This window comes from Nuphar pumila, chromosome 5 (genome assembly GCF_984573655.1).
Source record: "Nuphar pumila chromosome 5, dmNupPumi1.hap1.1, whole genome shotgun sequence".
Lineage (NCBI taxonomy): Eukaryota > Viridiplantae > Streptophyta > Magnoliopsida > Nymphaeales > Nymphaeaceae > Nuphar > Nuphar pumila.
The window spans coordinates 124,734,086-124,759,528 of NC_143253.1; the positions used below are offsets into that span (position 1 = coordinate 124,734,086).

Consider the following 25,443-nt stretch of genomic DNA (forward strand, 5'->3'; position numbering starts at 1 on the left):
ACACACACACACACACACACACATAAAAAAAAAAGAGGAGAAAAAGGGTCATGATCTAAAGCGTCAATATGAAAAAACAACAAACTTGATAAAAGGGCATACAAGGCTTTTGGATCCAGACTTGAAAAACGTCCCCACCTTAAATCATGTCGTCTTGGTGATTAGAAGACATTTTTTCTTCTCCAATGAATATAAAAACATGCAAATAAAGCACACATATCAGGTCATTTACTTCTAATCCTGGTTTTGGCATCATTTTTGTATAGAATGCCTTTTCATCTATGATTCTATTATTTTATACAGCAAATGCAGCGAACATGTTCAAAACCTCATAAAATTACAAGAAAGCATCGACTGCCATGGCAGGTAATTCACACATACAAATTAGCACACCACCCAAAAATACAACAAAATGCATGACTTCATACCAACTACAGTTCAATTTATTAGAGCTTCTTTTGCTGGACTCCCCTCGTAACAGGCATCTATAAAATGATATGCACAGCTTCTTGAACAAGGTCTTCCTGTATATTTGAACGTGGTTTCAGCAAACTTCAGACAAGGAAGCAGTTATCCACTGGTTCTAACAGATTATGTAGTAAATGAGAGAGCTTGGCACCAATATCAAGACCTCTCTCTGACATCTTCTCTTTCCGCATGCATAGCGTTGGTTTCATCAGATACGGCAGTGCTGCTCTCATCTGTAAATGAAAATTCTGTCTTATCTTGCCTAAACAAGTCACCGTTTTCCAAATTTGACAGCTTTTCTCTCTGCTCACCCTTGAGAAACTCCACAACCTCAGGCATTGTGGGTCTCTTCTCTGGTTTGCTCTGTGCACATAGTAATCCCACAAGCACAACTCTTTTAAGCTCTTCCGGATTATATTTCCGGTTCAACTTTGGGTCAGCCACTACATTATACCTCTTCTCAGAAGCCAAAGGCAACACCCACTCTACGATTGAGTGTTTCACTGTGCCATTCTTCGCTATGGGCTTCCTGCCACTAGCAAGCTCAAGCAGCAGAATACCAAAGCTGTACACATCACAGCTCTCTGATGCCTTCCCAAACATGGCATACTCAGGGGCAAGGTAACCATGTGTGCCTTTCACCCGAGTTGTAACATGACTTGCACCATCTGGGATCAATCTTGCAAACCCAAAATCAGCTACCTGCGCCTCGAAGACTGAATTTAAAAGAATGTTGCTTGCTTTGATGTCTCTGTGAATAATATGGGGTGTATAGTGGTGAAGATAGCTGTTCAGAACGAAGTTCGGAGATTTCAACCATCAGTCTCGTAGTCTCATACCAAAAAAAAGGAGAAAAAGCAAAGACAAATGTAAAAGAGATTTACGCAATCCCCTCAGAAGATCCAATAGCAATCTTCATCCGCTTATCCCAATCAAGGAGGCACTTGATTGAGTGCTCCCCATGAAGATGTGACATCAAGCTCGATTTGGGCATGTAGTCATACACAACAAGACGCTCTTGTTCTTCTGCACCGTAGCCACGTAAACTCAGTAGATTTTTATGCCTGACTCTACCCAGGACCTCAACCTCAACAGCAAACTCCATTTCTGCCTTACTGCTCCAAACCTTCAATCTTTTAACAGCAATCTGCAAAGGAAAAGTTACTGTTACAAGGATCATTTCAATAACAAAAATCAAAACTTATAAAGGAGGCACAATCCAGAACTTGGGTGAATTGACCCAACTTGGCCCAAGTTGCTAAACAAGCAAAGGGAGCCAAGTAACAAAGTCCAAGCCTCTGCAGACTTGGGCGACTTTTAGGTACAGCACGAATACGGAAGACAGTCCAACTCAAATCCATCATTGATTCAAAATTTTAATGAGAATATGCAAATAAATGGGAGCTATAGAACAGCAATTACCACTCACAACTAGAGCATATTGTTTCACAAGGAAACAGAAATTAGGAGCACGTCTGCTTGGCCCCAAATGTGAATTAATTCTCATGTGCCCCATTTCTCACGTGCAAGCAAACGTGAGAAAGTGGGCAGAGAGGTTTCGAGCTTTCAGAATCACATTAGCGTCCATCTACTCACTTCTCATGTGATTCCAAATCACATTGTCCACCTTGTGGTTTCAAATCACATGAGATGGAATCACATGTGATTTTGAATCACATGGGATGCAAGCAAGCATGCCCCTGATGCGCATAGGCAAAGTTTCAGCGTCACACCGACCAGATGAAAGCAAAGGTACTTCATAGGTTCATCAGTTCCGCTATTGGCACCATAAGCATAATTACCCTCATGTTCTCCAGTTGGCATGCATCAATCACAACCGAAGCTTAACATAAACCAGTTATAAAAATCAGAGCTGCTCAAAAATCATAATGCAAGCTTACACTAGTGAACGAATATTATGCATGTAATGAACACAGTGCATGATGAGGAAGAAAAATGAGGTTGCAGATAGGAGTAATAAGGTAGTTACACACGTTATGATCCTAGGGCCCTAAAGAGGATGATCGTAACAAGTTTAGCCTGTTTCAAAAAATATGGATGATGATCATCGGTGGCAGCTGCAACAGTACACATCTTCAGCTCATATTGGAACAACTAATCTAAAAATACGCGACCAAAGCTCTCTCCCTCTCTCTCTCTCTTACTCTTTAAATATATAATCACAGACATCAATATTTTCTAAACTATCAATTTGTTGTTGCAATCAACAACAAAGTTTCTAATCATGGACAAAAGGCAGATGTTTGACACACCCTTCAAACATTTGAAATGGTATCTGATGAAGCGAGATCGGAGCCCCAAGACACCTTAATTCGATTATTGAAAGACAACGAATTACAATGAAGAATAAAGAAAACTTTGGGAAATGGAAATAACGGCTCCAGTGGAAAAACAAATGCTGACAGAAAGAAAAAAAACAAATCCACAATCTCCTCCTATGTAACCCTAAGGCTGGGTATTTATAGACTGCATAATGGATCTGGATCTAGGGTCCAGTCCCTGGATCCGAGATTAAATCGATGCTACTGATGTGCTGGATCACCCATGTGTTGGAACGCTGTCGACGTGTGTGCTTCAGACCTTCGCTCGCTTGGAATAGGTACGCAGGGGCACGTCCCTGCATCATGGTACTGGACTCGCGATCGGATCCATCATCTGGGTCCGATCGTCCATCCCATTGGTGCCGAGATCCCTGGCCATGCTCGGGTCACTCTGTATAGGCCTGGCCCGGTCTTGCTCTGCATCATTCTCCCCTGGTTGGGAAGAAGTCGGCTCTGACGACTTATTGTCACCACAGTAAGCATATAGATCAAACACATTGAAGATGAAATGAAATGGGGATCTTCGAAACACGAGCTTAGATTAACAAGGGCAAGTGTCAAGAATGACACTAAAGCATAACCCTTAAAAAGGGTATAACTGGAAACAAAATAAAAATAAAAATGTATTCTTTATTGATATGAAAAACCAATTGCTTAAGAAGCATTGGAATAAAATACAAGAGGGGCTGCACCCCTTTATATACACAGCTGAAAGAGGACTCAATAGAGCTGTTGGACACAGTCCAACAACTCTATTTAGAGCTGTTGGAATGTGTCAGTCCAACAGCTCTATTAAGAGTTGTTGGACTGTGTCAGTCCAACAGCTCTATTGCTAGTCAAGTCTGGACAGGACTTGACTAGCAACAGTCATTCTAGTTCAAACTGAACTAGATGACATAAAGACAAAAAATAAAAATAAAGGAAAAAAATTACAGAAAAGAAAGAAATGAAAAATATATTTATATATATATATAATAATATAATATTATTATATATACATATATGTACAGTTTTACATTTTAACACTCCCCTCAAACTTACGGTACAATGAGCGAAAGTTTGTCTAAGAGAAAGTGAAATCGGGGAGCAACGAGAGGCTTTGTAAAGAAGTCTGCTAACTGATATTCTGAAGTGACATATGGCAGATCAATTATCCCGTGTAGATATTCCTCTCTGACGTAGTGAAAATCCATTTCGATGTGTTTGGTGCGTTCGTGGAATGTTCTGTTACTGGCAATGTAGATCGCACTTTTGTTGTCACAACACATTTGTGAAGCCTTTGTTGCTTCAGCTCCCATGTCAGCAAGCAGTCGTCGGAGCCAAACTACTTCTATGGTCGTGGTTGCCATGGCTCTGTATTCAGCTTCGGTGGATGAGAGAGATACATTCTGCTGCTTTTTACACCTCCACGAGATCAATGATTTCCCTAAAAAGACACAAAAGCCAGTGGTTGAGTGTCTGTTATTGGGATCACCTCCCCAATCAGCATCAGTATATGCAATTAAATCAAGAGAAGAGGAGGAAGATAAGAAAAGTCCTCATGAAAGAGATGACTTGATGTATCTGATAATACGCATGACTGCTCCCATATGAACAGAAGTAGGAGCATGTTGAAATTGACTTGCTGTATGAACAACATGTGCTATATCTGGTCGGGTAATGGATAGATAGGAAAGTGCCCCGACAAGCTGTCTGTAAGGAGTAGGGTCTGCAAGAAGTTCTCCATCATCAATCTTCATTTTAACATTAACAACTTCTAGAGTGTCAACTTTCTTATCATCAGTAATACAAGACCTGAAAACAATATCAAAAGCAAATTTAGTCTGAGATTATAAATATCCTCTAGGAGAATAAGCAACTTCAATGCCTAAAAAATATCTCAACAAGCTCAAATCAGTCATTTCAAAATGAGATTTAAGAAGTGTTTTGATTGTTTCAACTCCCTATTTATCGCTTCCGGTGATGATCATATCATCCACATAGAGAAGAAGCACAATGATCTCTGCATCAGAATTCTTAATAAACAAAGCAGTGTCAGTTAAACAGAATTGAAAACCAATATCAATCATAACACGACTAAACCTATCATACCAAGCTTTTGGTGCTTGTTTAAGTCCATAAAGAGCTTTTTCTAAGCGAATGACTTTACCCTTAGGAATACTTAGACCAGGAGGGGGTTCCATATATACTTCTTCAACTAGCTTTCCATTTAAAAAAGCATTTTTGACATCCATTTGAAAAATAGACCATTTTTTGATAGAAGCTAAGGCAATTAAGGTTCGGACAATAGTCATACGAGCCACCGGAGCAAAGGTTTCTTCATAATCAATCTCATATTCTTGAGCATAACCTTTGGCTACTAAACGGGCTTTATATCTTTCAAGAGTACCATCATTCTTGGTTTTAATTTTATAAACCCATCGACATCCTATAGTTTTCTTTCCTAGAGGAAGATCTTGAATATTCCATGTAGAAGCCTTTTCAAGTGCATCTAATTCAGCTTTCATGGCTTCTATCCATTTGATATCATTTTTTGCTTGAAAATATGTGGATGGTTCTTCATATGAATGAATTAATGCAATAACTGCCCTATATGTGGGTGAGAAAGACTCGTATGATACAAACTTTCCTGGAGGCCTCGAGATTCGGGATGATTGTCTAGTTAGAATGTTAGAATATTTCTCAAGTGCACATGGAGGATTAGACTCTTGTCGCCTGGAATATTGAATACTAGTATCTCTATGAACTTCTTCATTTTCAACATTAAGATCAGTAATTCTTTGATCATCATCAAAGTTACAGTCAAGGTCATATTCATCAGATGTTGATGTTAGATCTAGCAAAAAGGAGTACTCAGTGACGTCTTTTAATTTTCTAAAATCAAAGAAGCTCTCCTTTTCAAGAAAGGAAACATTTCTAGACACATATAGTTTATTATTTTTTAAGTCAAAACATCTATAACCTTTCTGGTTTTCAGCATATCCTAAAAAGGCATAGGGAATCGCACGAGGGGAAAGTTTATCATTTTTGTCAGTAAATATGAAACATTTGCACCCAAATATTCTTAGTCTAGAGTAGTTTGGAGAAATGTTCATAAGTTTTTCAATGGGAGTGATATTTTGTAACGAAGAAGATGACATCCTATTAATGAGATAGGTGGCAGTTAAGGCAGCTTCTGCCCAAAAGTCTTTCGGGACTTGATTTGCTATTAATAAAGTCCTAGTGGTTTCTATAATATGACGATGTTTTCGTTCTGCCAGTCCATTTTGTTGAGGTGTATAAGGACAAGATCTTTGATGTGTGATGCCATGCAATTTAAGATAATTTTGAAAATCTATGGATAAAAACTCTCCCCCTGAATCTGTGCAAAAAATAGTAATATCATTTTGAAACTTGTTTTTAACCATATTATGAAAAGTTTGAAAGTATGAAAATACTTCAGACTTATGTTTGAGAAAGTACATCCACGTATGTCGGGAGAAATCATCGACAAAAATAACATAGTAAACAAATCCTCCTTTAGAAATTACTGGTGCAGGACCCCAAACATCCGAGTGTATTAATTCAAGTGGTCTTGAAGAGAAAAAGGTTCTGTTCTGAAATGGTAATCTTTTCATTTTGCCGAGAATACAATCTTTACAATCAAATGATTCAGAGTTACAAAATTTTCCTAGATTTGGAAAATGTTGGATTTTGGCTATATGTGGGTGACCAAGTCTCTTATGCCACAGTTCCAACTCTATTTTTTGAATATTATAACAAAAAGTTTTCTTCGGCATTTCCAAAAAATCCATGTAATAGAGTCCTCCTTCTCTATGGCCTTCCCCAATCAGCTTGCCTGACTGGCGATCCTGTACCCAACAACCATGAGAAGAAAAAGAAATATTACACCCATAATCAGAAATTTGAGATACATATAAAAGATTTAAATTTAATTTGGGAACATGTCTAATTTCTAGAATAAATTTTTTTTTTGTTTTATAAATTTTTTTAAAATTTCCTATTCCTTCTATTTCAAGAGAAGTCCCATCATCAGTAAAGACCTTTGACACACTTGTTTTATTTTTAACACATTTGGATAGACTTTGATTATTTGGGGTCATATGAAAAGATGCACCAGAGTCAAGAAGCCAATAAACTTTACCTAGATCAGAAAAAGATGAGGTTGCTGCGCCGGTTGAAGCTTCAGATGAGGAAGAGGCACCTTTGATGAGAGGCTGAAGAATCTCCATTAGTTGGGCCAGGGAAACTGGTGCATCCTGATCTTTAGGCTCCGATCCAGCAATTGCAGCTCTTTTTTCTCTCAGCTCCTTAAGTTTGGGACATTGTGGCTTGTAGTGTCCCGGTTCATGACAGTGATGACAAATAACTTTCTTCTTATCATAGTCACCATTTTGTCGGTTAAAGTGAGGAGGCCTATATGATCGAACATGATTCCCTGGTCTAGACACGGCTAAAACGGAATCATCTTCAATTTTTAAAGAACCTTTCCGGAGACGATTTTCTTCCATTGTTAACTCTTCAATAGTTTCAACAATAGAAGGAATTTTTCCCCGGTGAAGTAGGGCCGATTTAGTGGTTTCAAATTCCGGCCTTAATCCAGTGATAAACTGGTAAAAATGTTCAGCATCGAGTTGTTTCTGACGAAGCTCGATGTCTTCGGCACAATGCCACTTTGGTTCTAAAAGGGAAAGTTCTTTCCAAAGTTCGGACAACACATTGTAATATTCACGAATAGTTTTGTCTCCTTGTGTCATCATTCAAACTTTTTCTTGGAGGTTGCACACGTGTGCAATATCTTTAAGGGAATACATATTCTTAAGGTATTCCCATGCCTTATCGGCATGATCAAATTTGGCAAGACTTGAGCATTTTTTAATGTCAACGCTATTGATAAGCCATGACATTATCTTCGCATGAGATATTCTTCATTCTTTCCATTTCTTCTCATATGAGGCAATAGCCTTGATTTTCTCTTCTTCCGATAGAGGGACCTCTTTATCTCCCTCCTTTTTAGTAAGAGATAGCTTAGGTTCCGAATCGGAACCATCCACAATCCCCCATAAGCCTTTTCCCCATATATGGTGCTTCATGATTGAAGCCCATGTTACATAGTTCGTATCACTTAGTTTCGTAGGCATGATGGTGACTTTATCATTGTCATCCAACGATTATAAGGAGAGAAAGAATAGGGATAAAAGAGAAACAAGAAGGAAAATGAAAAAGAAAAAAACAATACAACAAGATGTGAAATCTTCTCCAATGAAGTGATAAAACACTTCTCTTCAACTGGCGAACACTTTTGCAAACAGGCACGGAAACCGAGGCAGCTTTTCCTCAAGATTTAGTACTTTCGCGGCTCTGATACCATGAAATGAAGATCTTCGAAACACGAGCTTAGATTAACAAGGGCAAGTGTCAAGAATGACACTAAAGCATAACCCTTAAAAAGGGTATAACTGGAAACAAAATAAAAATAAAAATGTATTCTTTATTGATATGAAAAACCAATTGCTTAAGAAGCATTGGAATAAAATACAAGAGGGGCTGCACCCCTTTATATATACAGCTGAAAGAGGACTCAATAGAGCTGTTGGACTGTGTCAGTCCAATAGCTCTATTACTAGTCAAGTCTGGACTGGACAGGACTTGACTAGCAACAGTCATTCTAGTTCAAACTGAACTAGATGACATAAAGACAAAAAATAAAAATAAAGGAAAAAAATTACAGAAAAGAAAGAAATGAAAAATGTATTTATATATATATATAATAATATAATATTATTATGTATACATATATGTACAATTTTATATTTTAACAAAAGATAGGCGAAATGTGTCAATCGTCGGGCAGTTCAAGGAGGTAGGCATTCAGACCCGATCGCTAGAGGATCTTGAAAGGGCCATGCTTCTTAGGGCTCAACTTACCATAAGTACCTACTGGAAAACGCTCAGGACGCAGGTAAACCCATACTAACTGACCTACTTGAAACTGGACATCACGACGACCTTGGTCCACAAAAGCTTTGTAAGCTTCGTAACTTTCAACAAGTTTGGCTTGAAGTTGTTTGTGAATATCACACATGTACTCAACGGCATCAAATGCGTCTGGGGATGGGTCTTGGAGACTAGACACAGGTGCTACATCTACTACATGGGTTGGTGAACGCCCATAAACCACTTGAAAAGGAGACTTGCCCGTGGACCGGTTGATGAAACTATTGTAGGAGAGCTCGGCTTGCGGCAAGACTAGGTCCCATGTTTTGACATTCTCCCCAACTAGACTCCTCAGTAGGTTCCCTAAAGTGTGGTTCACGACTTCGGTTTGGCCATCGGTTTGCGGGTGGTATACAATGCTGAACTGGAGCTTGGTTTTCAATAAGGCCCATAACGATTTCCAAAAATGACTCATAAAGCGAGTGTCACGATCTGAGGTGATCGTGTGAGGCAATCCATGAAAGCAGACCACGTCCTTGAAGTAGTACGAGGCTACTAACGAGGCGTCAATGGTTCGCTTACACGGGACAAAGATAACCATTTTGGAAAACCGGTCAACCACGACTAGGATGGAGTCAAAACGACGCGAGGTTCTGGGAAGACTCACAATAAAATCCATGGAGACATGTTCCCAAGGCCGCTTAGGGATGGGCAAAGGAGTATAAAGACCGTTATTCTGACGTCGACCCTTGGACACTTGACACACTCGACAACTCTGGACAAACTTGACGTCTTTACGCATTTTGGGCCAAAAGTAGCATTCATCTAACAGTGTGAACGCCTTATCGTGTCCAAAATGCCCAACTAGTCCCCCTTCGTGTAACTCAGAAATCAATTGTAGCCTAAGGGAGAATGTAGACACACATAGCTTATTACCTCGAAACAGGTAACCGTTATGTATAGTGAATCATGGGTCTGTCGTGATGGTAGACGAGAGGCACCCTTCCCAGACCTGCTGAAAATCAGGGTCCGTCGGGTATAACTCCTTGCACTGCTCAAACCCAATGACCTGCACGGACATAGTCATTAAAAAACTATTATTCCTGCTAAGTGTGTCAGCTACCTTGTTCAGAGTACCTAATTAATGGCGAATCGTAAAAGTGTACTCTTGCAAGTAGGGGTGGCAATTTCTGACACGATCCGCCAACCCGACCCGCCAACCCGCCTCTTAGGCGGGTTCGGGTTGGGGGTATGCCAACCCGCCAACCCGGCTGACCCGTTTAATAAACGGGTTAGGCGGGTGGGTCAACCCGCCAACCCGTCTGCCCGACCCGTCAACCCGCCAACCCGACCCGTCAACCCGACCCGCCAACCTGCCTACCTGCCAACCCGATCCGTCAACCCGCCAACCCGACCCGCCAAACTGACCCGCGAACCTGAAAACCCGTTTACCCGACCCAACCCATTTATTAAATGGGTTGGCGGGTCGTGTCGGGTTACCCGTTTATTAAACGAGTCGGGTTCGTGTTTGCCACAGCCGACCCGTTTAATAAACGGGTCAGGTTAGGGTTGAGGTATGCTGATACGCCAACCCGCCAACCCGACCCGATTGCCACCCCTACTTGCAAGAAGTTGACCCACTTGGCGTGCCTCGCACTCAACTTCTTTTGACTGTTTAAATACTTCAATGCCTCATGATCCGTGTACAAGACGAACTCCTTATAAATGAGATAATGCCTCCAATAACAAAGGGCTTGTACAACGGCGTAAAACTCAACATCATAAGTAGAATATTGGCATTTCGACTGAGTCAGTTTTTCACTAAAGAATGCAATAGGCATGCGGTTCTGACTCAGGACGACACCAATCCCCACTTTAGAGGTGTCGCACTCAACCCCAAAAACTGCGCTAAAATCAGGAAGGGCTAGGATGGGGGCACTAGTCATTTTCTTTTTGATAAGCGTGAAAGCTTTGCCTGCGGCTGGGTCCAATGGAAACTAGTACCCTTTAGGAACTTCGTGATAGGGGCCATAAGGGTGCTAAAATTCCTCACAAAACGACGGTAGAAGGTGGCCAACCCATGGAAACTACGGATCTCTCCTATAGTCCGCGGGGTAGGCCATTCTACAATCGCTCGGACTTTGGCGGGATCAACCTTCACTCCATCAGACGACACTATAAAACCCCAAAACACCACGTTTGACGTCATGAACTCACACTTTTTGGCATTAACATAAAGCTTTTCTTTCCTCAAAATCTCTAGGACTTGACGCAAGTGACTCAAATGATCAGACACAGATGAACTGTAAACCAAAATGTCATCAAAATAGACAACGACAAACCGCCTGATACAAGGACACAACACTTGGGTCATCATATTCATGAAAGTACTTGGGGCATTCGATAACCCAAATGACATGACTAACCACTTATACAATCCATCCCGTGTCTTGAATGTTGTTTTTCACTCATCACTCTCTCAGATACGAATTTGGTGGTACCCACTTTTTAAATAGATTTTCGAGAAACTGGAGGCACCGGCCAACATATCGAACATGTCATCCAACCGAATAATGGAAAAACAGTATTTAACAGTTATGCGATTGATCGCCCTACTGCCAACACACATGCGCATGGACCCATCTTTCTTAGGAGTGAGCAGGGCGGGTATTGCGCAAGGGCTCACACTCTCACAAATGAATCCCTTTTGCAGTAGCTCTTGGACCTGCCTCAACAATTCGGCATGCTCGGATGGGTTCATGCGGTACGCGGGGAGGTTAGGTAGACTCGACCCTGGGACAAAATCTATGGCATGTTGCACCGCCCTCATCGAAAGTAGGTCATCAAGAAGTTCGTCTGGCATAACATCGCAGAAGTCCTCGACAAAGGGCACGATGTCCGCAGGAACGGGCAACGACGTACTCATAGACGGTTTGGCCACCAAGGCATAGCAATAACTGTCCTCCCTACAATGACTCAAGAAAGTCCGGTATGATAGGCCCGCGAGCAGAGGAACTCGCTCGGGTTTATCCACAGTAGAAAAACTGATCTCCTTGATAGGGAGGAGGATTATTTTATGCCCCTTAAAAACAAAAGAGTATGTGTTCCTGCGACTATCGTGAATGGTCTTGCGATCAAACTGCCAGAGACGTCCCAAAAAAATATGACATGCATTCATAGGGGCTACATTACACCACACCTCATTATGATAATGCTCCCCCATAGAGAATCTAACTAGACATCGTTGGGTAATGGGAACCTCATTTCCTCTTTTGAACAACGCCATCTTGTATGGTTGTGCCAGTTTTTCTGTTTTCAAATTTAGGGTGGACACGACACTGTCAGAAACCATGTTCTCACAAGCTCCATTGTCAATGATAACATCACACGCATGACTCTCACAATTGCACTTGGTTCTGAAGATGTTTTGCAACCATTTTGCAGGGGTCGACTCTCAGGGTGTGGTCAGGACATGACGAATGGACAACAAATTCTCGATGTTACCGTCGAACTCTACGACTTCGCCTTCATGCTCCCCCTCAACCGAGGACTCGCCCTCACTCTCACTATTTGACACTGACTCGACGATACCCTTTATGAGATGGGCATTCCTATTCATGGTGGGACACTTTGAGGCCACATGCCCTAACTCTTGACACCTAAAACAACAGATGGTTGACTCACTACGTTTGGAATTGGACTGGGTATGGTAGGTTGGCCCAGACTGGTCAGGCTTGCTGGGATCTACTTTTGGGGTAAGCCTTGAGTCTTCTTTCCTTGGGGAGCTCGCTCCCCTAGTTCGGAAACTCGACTTGGGTCGACTGGATGGGTCACTCCGTGAAACTCTATAGTCCTGCCTCCTTTTCAATTTTTCCTCCACATTCATGGCATAACTGCTAGCCTGATCCAATGACTCGAATGTGACGCAACTAAAATCATCAGAAATAGCAGGGCGGAGACCAGAAATATACCTCGTGACCAGTTGTCGGGTGGTCTCCTCGATCTGCACTCGCAGGGATAGGCGATGAAACTCAACAATGTACTCTGCCATGGTACGGGTGCCTTGACGCAGGGTCAGGTACTCCTTGTAGGCTCTCTCAGCGTGGTCTGATGGCACAAACTTAGTCTGCATCAATCTCTGCATCTCTTCCCATGTCTGCACACGTTGTTGCCCCTGTCGTTCCCTCGACCTTTGTAGCTCAACCCACCATGTCTGCGCTAGGCCCCTCAATCAAGTGGATGCTAGAGAGACACAACGGTGCAAAGCCACAGAGTGATAGTCGAAGAAAAACTACACGACATAGGCCCAGTCGAAGAACTGCTTGGCGTCGAATTGTCTCGCGAACTCTGGGAAGTTCAGCTTCACCCCGTAGGTGGAGGGGTGCTCTGGCGCTCTTTGCTGTCGAGGTTCTACCATTCCTGCAGGGTGTTCGTTCCAGAAGGCTTCATCGTCCATCATGGCAGCGTCATCTTCGTCACGGTACTGCTTGACTGGAGGCTGATGCTGACAGATTCCATTGACATGTGGTCGGCACTCAAGTTGCGCTGGCCCCTGCGGGATCTATGTAGCCACTGCTTGAAGTTGTCTCGGTCTGACCCTCCCTTGGGTGGGAGCCATCTGCGGTCGGCGTTGAGGCACCAGTATAGTAGGGGGTCCCGTCAACAGCGGAAGGACTGGTCGGTTAACTGGGTCTGGATTGGTAGGAGTGGGGTAGTATGGGTTTGGGTTAGGGGCTACGTCACACGGACTCGGCTAGGGAGGCGCCGCACCCGAGTCGACACGCCCCGACACGGGTGCGGCTTAGGACACATCCCGGACTCGGTCAACGAATTAAGGCTGAGTTCGTCCTTGTTTTAGACTCGATCAATGTTGACCGAGTCCAAAAATGTCCATTTTAGGGCAAAAAACAAAAAAAAAGATCTTTTTATATATTTTTTAAAAAATATATATAGCATGAGTCTCAAACATAAGCCCCAGAAAAAAAAATTCTGGGGGCACCGCCGGGGGGAGCACCCGGACCCCCGTTTCTGCAGGGGCAAAAGTACAATTTGCAAAGTTTGTAAAAACACTCATGCTGGTGCCAAACTTTAGAGGACAATATCTACATATATGCACACACTGGATATATATATAGCCATGTCGTCGTGTCCAAAATTTTTGAAATTGCGCCGCACCCGTATCGCACCCGCACCCATGTGACATAGGTTAGGGGTTGGGTTATGGTAGAAGTAGTGGGTCGGATATGGGGCAGGATTCTGGATCGGGGACGGTATAGCGGGTTGGGTAAGGTTTGGGGTCTGGTATAGGTAGTGGGTATGGTTCATGTAATACTGGGACGTCTCACCCGATTGGATCTGGATCGGGTCTAAACCTACACTATTCGTCGGACCCAGAATGGGATAGGTAGGATCATGGATCAAGTGGTGGTGGGTAAAGGCTTGGTTAGAACTCGATCCTTGATCCATAATATGATGGGTCTGGTTTTGACCCGACTCAAAATCAAACTAGAGCTCCGTCCGGGTCTGTTGTAAGATTGGGTCGGTCTTGGATCTCAATTGGGGTTCAAAATTATTTGGTTGGATCTGGTTCGGGATAGCCCGCGAACCAGACCCAACTGGGTAGGTTGGATAATGGGGCTCGAGGCTCGGACCCGCTCCTTGGGACCCAAAGAATGGTCCCCGAGAGTCAGGTATGGGCCCTGTTACCATAGGCTCCGGGCCGAACCCTGTCGGGTTTGGTCCGATCCACAAGGGACCACACCCCCCTACTGGTTGGTGGGTTGTGATCGAGCCCCCACGCACGAGCTCCGGGAGGGGCAATAGGTCAGCCCGGACTGACGCAGTCGCGCCTGCAGCCTGGCCCAACGTCACGCTCGGGCCTTGCAGGCCATGTTTGGCCTGCAGCCCCTTTGTCGTGGCTCGAGGCTAGGCCTGCGCACCCAGGCCGGTGCTGGGAGGTCCTTCAACGACCACCTGGTTCGGTTGGAAGGCACTGACCACCTGAACTGCAGCCATTACCGGGATGGGATTCAGAAAAGGTACTGTTTGCGGGGTGTTAGTGCGACCAACATCCCTGTGCAGACCCATCTCGATGCCATCCCCTTGCACGACAGACTGATGAAAGGTCGGTTGGACTGGGTTGATCGTTGTGGCATCTGCGGGACCGGCTGCACCGTCGCCCACTCTTGTTCCCGTCTTCAGCATATGTGTAACGTGCGTCTCCACCGGCGACTCGAGGACAACGATCCGACCTTCGATCCCATCCAATCGCTTTGACGCCGGCTACGTCCTTGCTTACACACAGCATATTTTCTTGGATCTTTGTCATCACGTCGATCATCCGCATCATGGGATCTTCATTGCCGGTACCCGATCCCTCTTGCTCCTTTCCGCTTGTATCGCTTCTTGCACCATACCGTCGACCAAGGAGGAGGGGCTGCGCTCTGATACCACTTTGATGCAACGAGATCGGAGTCCCGACACACCTTAATTCGATTATTGAAAGACAACAAATTACAATGAAGAATAAAGAAAACTTTAGGAAATGGAAATAACGGCTGCAGTGGAAAAACAAATGCTGACAGAAAGAAAAAAAATACACAATCTCCTCCTACGTAACCCTAAGGCTGGGTATTTATAGACTGCATAATGGATCTGGATCTCGAGTCCAGTCCCTGGACCCGAGATTAAATCGATGCTGCTGACATGCTGGATCACCCATGTGTTGGAACGCTGTCGATGTGTGTGCTTTAGACCTTCGCTCGCCTGGAATAGGTACGCAGGGGCACGTCCCTGCATCGTGGTATCAGACTCGCGATCGGATCCATCATCTGGGTCCGATTGTCCATCCCATTGGTGCCGAGATCCCTGGCCACGCCCGGGTCACTCTGTATAGGCCTGGCCTGGTCTTGCTCTGCATCAGTATCCTTGAAGTATATCATGCCATAGTAATCCTCTTGGGCACTTGCATGGAAGTGATTCTTTGAGCATGCATGAGCTGAATGCACTTGCTCATCCTAGTTGGTATAAAACATGAATAGGCAACAATATTGTAGAGGCATTCTCACAGATATAGGTGGCATTTTGAAAATACAATGATACTATAATGAAAAATAATTACAAATAAAAAATATTTTTATTATTTCAAAATATTAATTTAATAATATCATGATGTTATCTCATAGTCACAAGTATCGTTCAAGGTAATGTTTCGTTGAAGGTCTTTCTCGGAGAGAGTTTTAATAAGTGGTTTTTCTCAAGAAAATCTTGGGAGTTGTAAAATTTTAAGACATAAAAAAATAATGAAAAAGATAAGAAAATAATAAGTTTTGTATCATTTTCTAGGAAAAATATAAGGAAATAAGTCTGAAAAGTCTTTAAAATGTAAAAAATACAAAAATTGGGCTTATATAAAAATAAGAATATTTCAAAATTATTGTCATAATATTGTGATATTATCATGATATCTTTATTTCTGAAGATATTTTGCCAATATTATCAGCTGACATGAAATTACTGATAACATCACAATATTTTCAAAATATCGACGACATCGGTGACTCTGTGTTATCTATGGTTATATTATTACGATATTTTTTAAACTTTTCTATGTTTTTGTTGGCATTTTTTTAAAATAAAAATCTTGTTTTTGTTTTATTATTTTGTATAAATTTTCTTTTTTTACATGCCAAGATTTTCCCAATAGATTTATCAAAAAAACCTATAACATCCCAAAATTTTGCTTTCTAAGATATAGCCAAGAGCAGTTTGACTCTGTAGAGGTTCGATGATACCACAAATCAAGGACGAAAACATTATCAGTTAAACATGAGCAAGATAAGCAGAGAACAAAAAGTTGGATACAAAATGCCTCAAAGCAAAAGGGTCCTGGTGTTGGCACAATGAGATGTACAATCTTATGATTGGCACACTTTTATCATTGACAAAAAGAAACTAAAAAAAAAACTTACATAGCTACAATCTTTTATAATGAACGTTAAAGATCCAAGGCTTTTAAATGACTGTGGAAATAAAATGCATAACAAGAAATATCCAGCAGGATGCGTTAAGCATTTCTTAAAAAGTGATTCCTGCTAAAGCTTAATTCCAGGTTAGCTTAAAGCCCTAAAAAACAATCTCAGTAACTTCAAAAGCATAATTCAGGATCATGATTTTGTAACAGCAGTGACAGTTGATTATTCTCTACTCACACACAGGTAACTAAACGTGATGTTACGACTTTACGTTGACAGCATACCCTCATATAAAAGGACAAAATGAAGAAAATAAAGTTCTCATAAATATCTATCAGAAGTAAAAAAAATTGAATTGAAACAATGGTTTTCACAGGATAAGTATGACGGAGACATTGTAAATTCTTTCAATTACCAATATCTCAATATATTGTTAAAGATGGTAACGGACCACAATGCCATGTGTTCAGTTAAGTATCAAATGAGTAATAATGAACTCACAGGAACCACCAAATGCACTACTAAATATGCTACTTCCCATATATTAACTGTTCTCCAAAGCTTGCTCCTTCCACATGCAAACTCACTTTAAACCCTACTTGATTCACTACATGCCTTGCGTGAAACTTCATCCTTCAGTAGGAAGATCAGGCTACCAAGGGCTGGGCTGTTCACCCATTAAAGCAGTATGTGAGCTGTGTGCGCATGAACTAACCCAACAAACAAGGAAAGGATGCCTCTTGAGGCATCCGAGAATGATTTAAACCATATGAAGGGAAACCTTATATAGAGTTTATAACTTTATATGTCTTCATTTCCTGGTTGTTGTTTTTTTTGCGGGGCAGGGGGAGGGGAATGGCAACCAGCACAAGCACCTCTTTTTAACTCAAAAAGAAAAGCTTAAGAATGATCTTACTGAAACATACAATATTCTTGCAATAGCATCATGTAATGTGGAAAACCTGACAGTTCCTTCAGGGAACCCTGTGCTGCCGCTATACGAGAATATCTATTGAAATATTAATAATAATTCGCACTTACACTGTGAATTATGTCATTTATGAACCTGTAAACCCCTAACATTAGATGACAATATGACATTGATTATGCATCCATTGAAAATGAGACTATATTTGTCTTCACGATAATATCTGATTCATTTCTCAATCTATGCATGATTCCAGCATCTACCTATAGCATCGGGCATCCCTGAGACAAACAGGCAAGACTAGATTAACAGAAAAGAAGTCAGAAGGCACATGCAGTGTATCAAAATATGGTATTAGATCCACGCGTTACTAGCAATAAAACATGTACTCATTGGGCAACAAACCCATCATTATTGATTCATCTCAGATGGGAACTGATAAGGTTAAGGATTATAAACACAATTCACTACTTGGAAACACTCGAGCTTCCAACAGGTTTAGCATTTTATTGCCTCCTAAACCTTGTCAATATGATTGACCTCTAAATGTGCCTTCTGAAAAACGGACCACAACAGATACCCCTGATTAATTGGTTTCATTATGTAGCTATAATCGTGATTTTCGCATTAAGACCAACTATGGAGAGTTAGACAAAGTTACTTGTAACGAACTCTTCTAATAACAACAAGAGACAGCTAGCTGGTGGCTAACCCCGGAGTATATCACAGTTTCACAATAGTTTCTTCACCAGCCTAATTCTATCTTGATCATACTGTATGACCAATATGAAAAGGCTTATACACTAGATTACATGGCTTGGATATGAAACCAAGAAACAAGGAAATTTTGCTTATAAAGTGCAAATATTAATATTTATTCAGTGCAAATATTAATATTTATTCAATTTAGTTACTATTATCTTAAATGATTTCATATCATGTATATCCTTCCAGCAACAGCATCATACAATTAATGAAACCCAACTAACTCCATCAAACACCAAAAAAGAATGAGAGAAAAAAACACTGAAACAATGACACCCACAACAAGAGAGAGAGAGAGAGAGAGAGAGAGAGAGAGAGAGAGAGAGAGAGAGAGAGAGAGAGATCACCTGCGATCTATCCCGCAACACTCCCAAGTAGACGCTACCGAAGGCGCCTTCCCCGAGCTTGTTATCGTAATGGAAGTTGTTGGTAGCGGCGTGCAACTCCTCCAACGAGAATATCCTCCACGTTGTCTGCTTCTTCTTCTTCTGATTCTCCCCATCTCTCCTGCACGGCTCCAACCGCCCCTCAACGTCAATAACCAAAACCAGAAAATCCTCCTCTCCCCACCCCCACCCCCACCCCCACCCCCAACAAAACAAAACAACCCAATTCCCTTTCATCCATCAGAACCCAAACAACAAAAACCCAACTTCCAAACACCATTCAATCACTAGAACAGAGTGAGAGAGAGATTACCGCGAGGAAGATTTAACTCCACAAAATTTGAGACAAAATGCCATCTTCTTCAGCAGGGAGGAGTGGTTTGAGGGTGATCAAGAGTCTGAAGGGCGGGTTCTTCTTGAGGGCATACCCGTGGAATTCCAGAAGAGCATTTATGAGAGAGAGAGAGAGAGAGAGAGAGATGTCTTTCTTTGTTTCCGTGGAGGGAGGGTTTAACGGTAGTTGGAACTTGAATTCTCACCATAAGTCGTCTATTCCAACCACGGCAGTGTATTTCTCAACGTGGAAGTCAGACTTGATTAGGGGTATCGACGGGTTTGGTTGGGACCCAGGTGAAACCAGACTTGGATCAGATTTTCGGGTATGGTATCAGGTCTGGACCTGGGTCTAATTGGGTCTACTATAAGAGAAATCATACCCGGACTCGATAAAAACCACACGAACCAGACCTGAACCATACCTGGTAAAATAATAATTTTTATCATTTTTACATTGAAATTTCGTGGGTCTTAATCGAAAATCAGGCCAGGCCCGGGTCTGGTATAAAATTTCACAAACTATAATAGGGTCCATGTATTAATTGGATATTTGAGTCTGAACCCTAGTCTTAATCGAGTCTTCCTTTTGGTCACCATACCCGGACCTAGGGTTTGATCCGGGTTGGGACCAGGTAAATCTGGCCCATTGACACCACTAGTCTTGCTCAAGGAATTACCATGATAAATATAGATCTAGGTGGGGTCCCGAATGGGTTCCCATCTATTTGGGCCTTAATGGGTCTTACGAAATTCAGGATCAGGTATGAAATTGGATAGTTTGATCGGAGTTTTGTAAAGTCGATATACTTTTTCCAGTTCTCACCAAATTATGTTTGGTTGGATCGGATATGAATTTGTATCGTTTGGACGGAGCTGGTAACTTTTTTCTTTTTGGAGTAATCTTTCCAAATGGTTGCAAGGTTGGGAAGCTAATGGGCTCACCCCGGTCTTATTAGGTATTACTGAATCTTACATAATTGGTTGGATCTGGTTTGATTGGAATCAGACTTGGGTCTGGACATAGATGAAAAGGAATTTATGAAATCTGGATCAGGTAGCCTATTTGTCTTATCAACTACAAATTTTAACATTTAAATGTGTTTGGATGTTAATTGGATATGGATGTAAAGACCAAAAACTGGTATGACTAAATGGGTCTAGGAAGCCTTGCCAAACAAGACTGAGCGGGTTTGGTTGGTAGAATATATAATCCAAACCCATACCAATAACATCAATACTGCCAAATTACATTGAGCTAACAAACTCCTCGGATACCCCAACCGATGTCATTGCTCTTGTACTATGAATTGGCTTTGCCTTTTCTTCTTCTTCTTTCTTAACTATGTTAATATCAATTTTAATTATCTCTTTTTTTTTAAAAATTAAAGTTTTTTTAATCTCAGGAAATATCAGCATGTAGCAAAAAAATAAAAAGTGCTAAACTATATATATAACTGTAAAAATAATTAAATTATGAAAATATAAAGTAAATGCTTTGTCATGTGAATGCCACAATAAAATCTTGATTCTTTCAAAACATAGAAAAGTCAAACTTCGACCTTGACTTTCTTTTCAAAGAGTCCTATTAGTTTTTTTTGCCTGTTCTTACAAGCAGCAAGGACCATGGAAGGTCAAGTCTTGGTCCTAGGGATCCTATTAAAAAACCAGACTATTGAACTTAATTAAGTCCCTCTTGAGACTAAAGAAACCTAGATTGAGGTCCAGAGTCCAGGCCCCAATGGCCATGGGCTTGGGAATCCATGACTGACCCTGAACGGTCTCAGATTAGTCTTGTTAAACCAGTCTAGACTCTAGCTTGGATAGAGCTTAGCATCCCATCCATTGACAGCTCTGCTGCAGTGGGCCCTTGACCTCAAATACATGGGGATGTGTCCTAAACTCTATAGGACAACCACCTGCCAATGACATTTACTAGTGGGGACCACATGTAATTGAGAAAGCAAAAATGTCTAAAAAGTTTCCTGATATTTCACTTTTTAGATATTATTGAGAACTTTTAGGTTTAACTTCCACCGGACATGTGGGTATCTGATGCAAGAGCGGAGCAGAAGAACCGGGTTCATAAAGATCTAATTGGATCTTTGCTTTTTTTTCTAGCTTTTCTTCTGTTAATGGTTGAGATAGTTGTAGTTTTATAGCTTTTTTTAGTAAATTTGACAACAAATTTACGTCAGTGTCGATTACCCCACCTGGGGTTACCTCGCAGGGGGTGGTCTCAGTGAGAGTCCCTCATTAATATATATATATATATATATATATATATATATATATATATATATATATATATATATATATATATATATATATATATATATATATATATATATATATATATATATATATATATATATATATATATATATATATATATAGGAAATCTTTTAATACCCTTGATATGGAATCCAAGGATCTCTAGCCTAACACCCCAACCCGAAACATATCCAGAGAGCCTTGATGTTAAGGGCTTTCTTGGGGATCTCAGAGCAGGGTCCATTTGGAGAGTGCCAGGATCTGGCATGGTACCACGCCTAATTAGATGTTGATCCTTGAATGTGGGTTATTGGTGTGTCCGACCCCTTAAGTCTTTTTGGCAATAACCACTGAAGTCTTCCTTGACTAAGGCAAGCCCTTACTTGACCCTGACTAGCCTCTGACTCCTCAGAGTTCCAATGCATCACTTTAGCTTGATTCAGGGGGATGGTCACAATTAAGTCTTCAGAAAATTTATGAATATTATGTCTAATGTACGAATGTTTGAAAAATATGCAAATGAAGCATAAGTTCTGTACACACAAGTCTAATGTGAGAATGTTTGAAAAGTATGCAAATGAAGCATAAGTTCTGTGTATATATATATAGAGAGAGAGAGAGAAAGAGAGAGAGAGAGAAATTGGTAGTTGCTCATACGTTAGGTGCTAAATGGGGTTTTCATCTTCTCTGGCCCTATAAATGTGTTGGGAATGGTAAATTTACTAAGAATCCACACCTCAATGAAAAAAATGATGTTTGGAAACTCGAAAATTGACAAAGATTTTGGACCGTTAAATTTTCAAACCTTATAAAAACCCACCCATGTGTCGGAATTGAACGCTTCACAAGCTGATCCCTATAAAATCAAGTACATATCACATTTGTACAGTCAGAATTTATAAATAAAATGAAAAAATGTTGAAAAACCCATTTAGCACCTAACGTGTGAGCAGCTACCAATCAGTATATATATATATATAGTATTTGTAAATATAAGCATACATTTGCAGATCTCTGCGATGAGTATTTACTTAACAGAAGTCTGCATGTTATATTCACGAAGTTTATATTATAATTATGAAGGTCATACTATAATTGTGGTCTATTTACTTAAAGAAGCTTCACAGGTTATATTAGTGAACTTCATACTATATACGCGAATTTAATATAATATTTATGAAGTTTCTATGATTTCAGTTACAGGAAATTTGCAAATATAGTTATGCAAACTTTTTATGGTCCAACAAAATAAATTGTGTGAATTTACCATTTAGTGAGAGTCTTTTATACAAGAAGAGTGTATCGATATATCGTACGAAATTGATAAAATTTAGTTGTGTGAATGTTAAAACGGTCTTTTTACAATTGAATATTCATGAATTTAAATATCAGACATATTTCAAAATTTATAGGGCATTTTAGAAAACACATCATTTTTATCGTACAGTACGACCATTTTCTATTATAAATATTTAACATTATATTGTTTGTATGGTTGTAGCCACTAAACATTATATTTCCCATATATATAAGTTAATATACCATTAAACCAATTAGGTTTAATATTAGATAAATTAAACCTTATGAAAATGACAAACACACAAAAAATGATACGGTTGAAAATGCAAGGTTACTTTTAGAGGTCAAAAAGGTAATTTTGATAGCTTCATAAAGTTACTTTTTTGGAAAAGGTATTTGACTTTTGATGCAAACCAAGTCTCGAGTGAGCCAGATCCAGCTCCAAGGGTCTAAATCATGCAAATGGGTCTAAGTATGAGCGATCCAAATCCATTATCAAAGCTCCATGTGATGCAAGTCACCTCAACCACATGGGACCCCATGTCAAGTGTCACTCTATCAACCATATAAGCCACCTCAACCAGCAACCACACCACATCAGTAGTGTGGGACCCACCCTTGGTCACCCTCTTTAATGAAGACCATAAGTACAAGTGGGACCCACAATGGGTGTCCCCTCTAGATGGCTCTAAGGGGACGTGTGAGCCCCATGCTCTACGCCCCCCCCCCCCCCCCAAGGTCATTAAGCCTTTCCAGGGAACTCGTGTAACCTTTTAAGGTTTCCTCCTTAATGAACCTTGAAAACTCAAGTGACTTTTGTGAAGTTGATCTCTTATCAACTGAATTAGGGAAGATAATACCTAACCACTGAAATAGGTTTTACCTAAGTAGGTGTTATTGTTTTAATTATACTATGTTATTTGTAATGATTTTATGAGAGATCCATTAGTTTATAAAATGAACTCATTTTGATGTATTTGAATATGTTGAATGAAATAGACTATTCTCTTATTTCTCTCTCTCTAGTTAATGTCTCCTTATCTATCTTGTGGACGTCTCTCTCTTTTCTTACCCCAATGAGTCTACCCACTAACTAGTTCAACATTCTTTAAAGGCTCTTCTCTTTATCAATGAAAGGTGGTTTAGACCTTGCTTGGGTTTAAATTTTCCAATGTACAAAGTAAGATTGCTTTTATTTTGAGTTTGTGTGAATTGCATTAACATCGCGGAGGGCTCGACCCAACCCAACCATGAATGTGGTCCCTTGGCCAACCTCGGATGGACCAAACCTTTCTCCAGTCTTATAACATTCATCCTGAAATGTGTAAGTCATTGGAACCCTTCTCCTAAGCCTCACTTAAGCATTAACTCCTCCTAAGTCCCAACTTGTCCAGAATCTATTTTCTAACGTAATTGAATTTTCATTAGATTTGCAGAAGTTGCTGGGACCAAACTATTAGTCATTTGAGTCTAAAACTTTAATTCAAGTACCCTTAGGATACCTATATTAGACCTTTTAAAAATCAAAATTTTATCATATCTCTATATAGAGATATTGATTTTACAAACTAAGCCTATTTTACCCAAACTCAATCCAGTATGTAGAAAACTTAATCCCGACCTGCAACTTGTTCAATTTTTATTTTTCAAAATACAAATCCCCTAACCTAAAAATTTGACACGTACATTCATTATGGTGTTTATAATCATCTCCTAAATTTTGAGTTTTTTATGTCATCCTGTTTAGGAGTACCAGATTTTATACTGAACCCTGTAAGAATTGGCCTACCATGTTACTTGAATTGACTTTTTTACTTAACCCTAAACCTAACCTAGCTCACTTACACCCTAAAACCCAATAGACTCATCAAAATGCATCAAGTGGTATCAGAATAAAGTTTTTATCATTCTTAAAAAGCTCTGAGATCAAACTTTTAAATTAATTGTTGAAACCTTTAACCAATTTGCGAAAGACACCAACTTAAAAATTGGAGGTGTCAAAATTTGGATGACTACCTTAGAGACCAACATAGCCAACTTTACCCAAATGGTGCAGCAACTTCATACCACCATGCAAGACACCACCCAGCTCTTGCATAGCAACATCAGAAGTGGAGACGACAACAATCACGAGGAGAATGATAATCGTGATGAAGAAGTAGGGCACAATTTTATCCTCGAGCGGCACTCGAAAGGTCATGGATCTGGTTTGAGAACTTCCAACTTTGGATTCTCTCTCTCGCGCACGACCCATGAAGATTCTTTTTCTTATTTTTTTGAAGAAGGGCCTCCATGATTGGTTGTATAAGTCGAAACAATACTATGCAAACCAAGGAATCTCTCGCAAGAGTAGATTAGGATGTTCCATTACTCACCTTGAAGGTGAAGCACTCTTATGGTACCGTTAGCACAAACAATGTCACAAAACATCAACTTAGATAGAATTCAAAAACTTGGACACTCTTTATATATAAATCATAATGTGGGGATGAAAAACTTGAGTAAAAAAGCGTTCATTCAAGAATATCAAGCCAAGTTTGAAGACCTAAGCACAATGTGTGGTGATTGGTCTGACCCAACTTGATTGCCGCATTCATGAGAGGTCTTAAAGAAGAAATTTGAATTGAGCTTATGGCTCTAGACCCCTAATCATTGAAAGAGTGTTTTGTTAAAGAACAAATAATGGAAGAAAGGTGAAATAAAGTATGTCATATAAAGAGGTCTAATCGACCCCTCGA

General features: G+C 40.5%; 1 protein-coding gene across 1 annotated transcript; it reads right to left on the reverse strand.

Moving 5' to 3' along the window:
• Window positions 1-227: 227 nt before the first annotated feature.
• LOC149838539 (PTI1-like tyrosine-protein kinase At3g15890) lies at window positions 228-19,271 on the reverse strand. The gene is made up of 4 exons (XM_090007724.1): window positions 19,113-19,271; window positions 18,761-18,920; window positions 1,353-1,615; window positions 228-1,255 (listed from the first exon to the last, which is right to left on the reverse strand). Exons 1-4 carry the CDS (start codon window positions 19,154-19,156, stop codon window positions 625-627), a joined length of 1,098 nt encoding a protein of 365 aa, XP_089863850.1. The 5' UTR covers window positions 19,157-19,271; the 3' UTR covers window positions 228-624.
• Window positions 19,272-25,443: the final 6,172 nt, after the last annotated feature.

Excerpts from the sequence above, each read along its gene's own strand:
- LOC149838539 (XM_090007724.1), bottom strand. The coding sequence starts at position 19,156 with ATGGCATTTTGTCTCAAATTTTGTGGAGTTAAATCTTCCTCGCG. Across the intron at positions 1,616-18,760 it reads TGTTGCGGGATAGATCGCAG|ATTGCTGTTAAAAGATTGAA; the intron begins GTGATCTCTCTC and ends TTTCCTTTGCAG. Across the intron at positions 1,256-1,352 it reads GGATCTTCTGAGGGGATTGC|CTATCTTCACCACTATACAC; the intron begins GTAAATCTCTTT and ends CGTTCTGAACAG.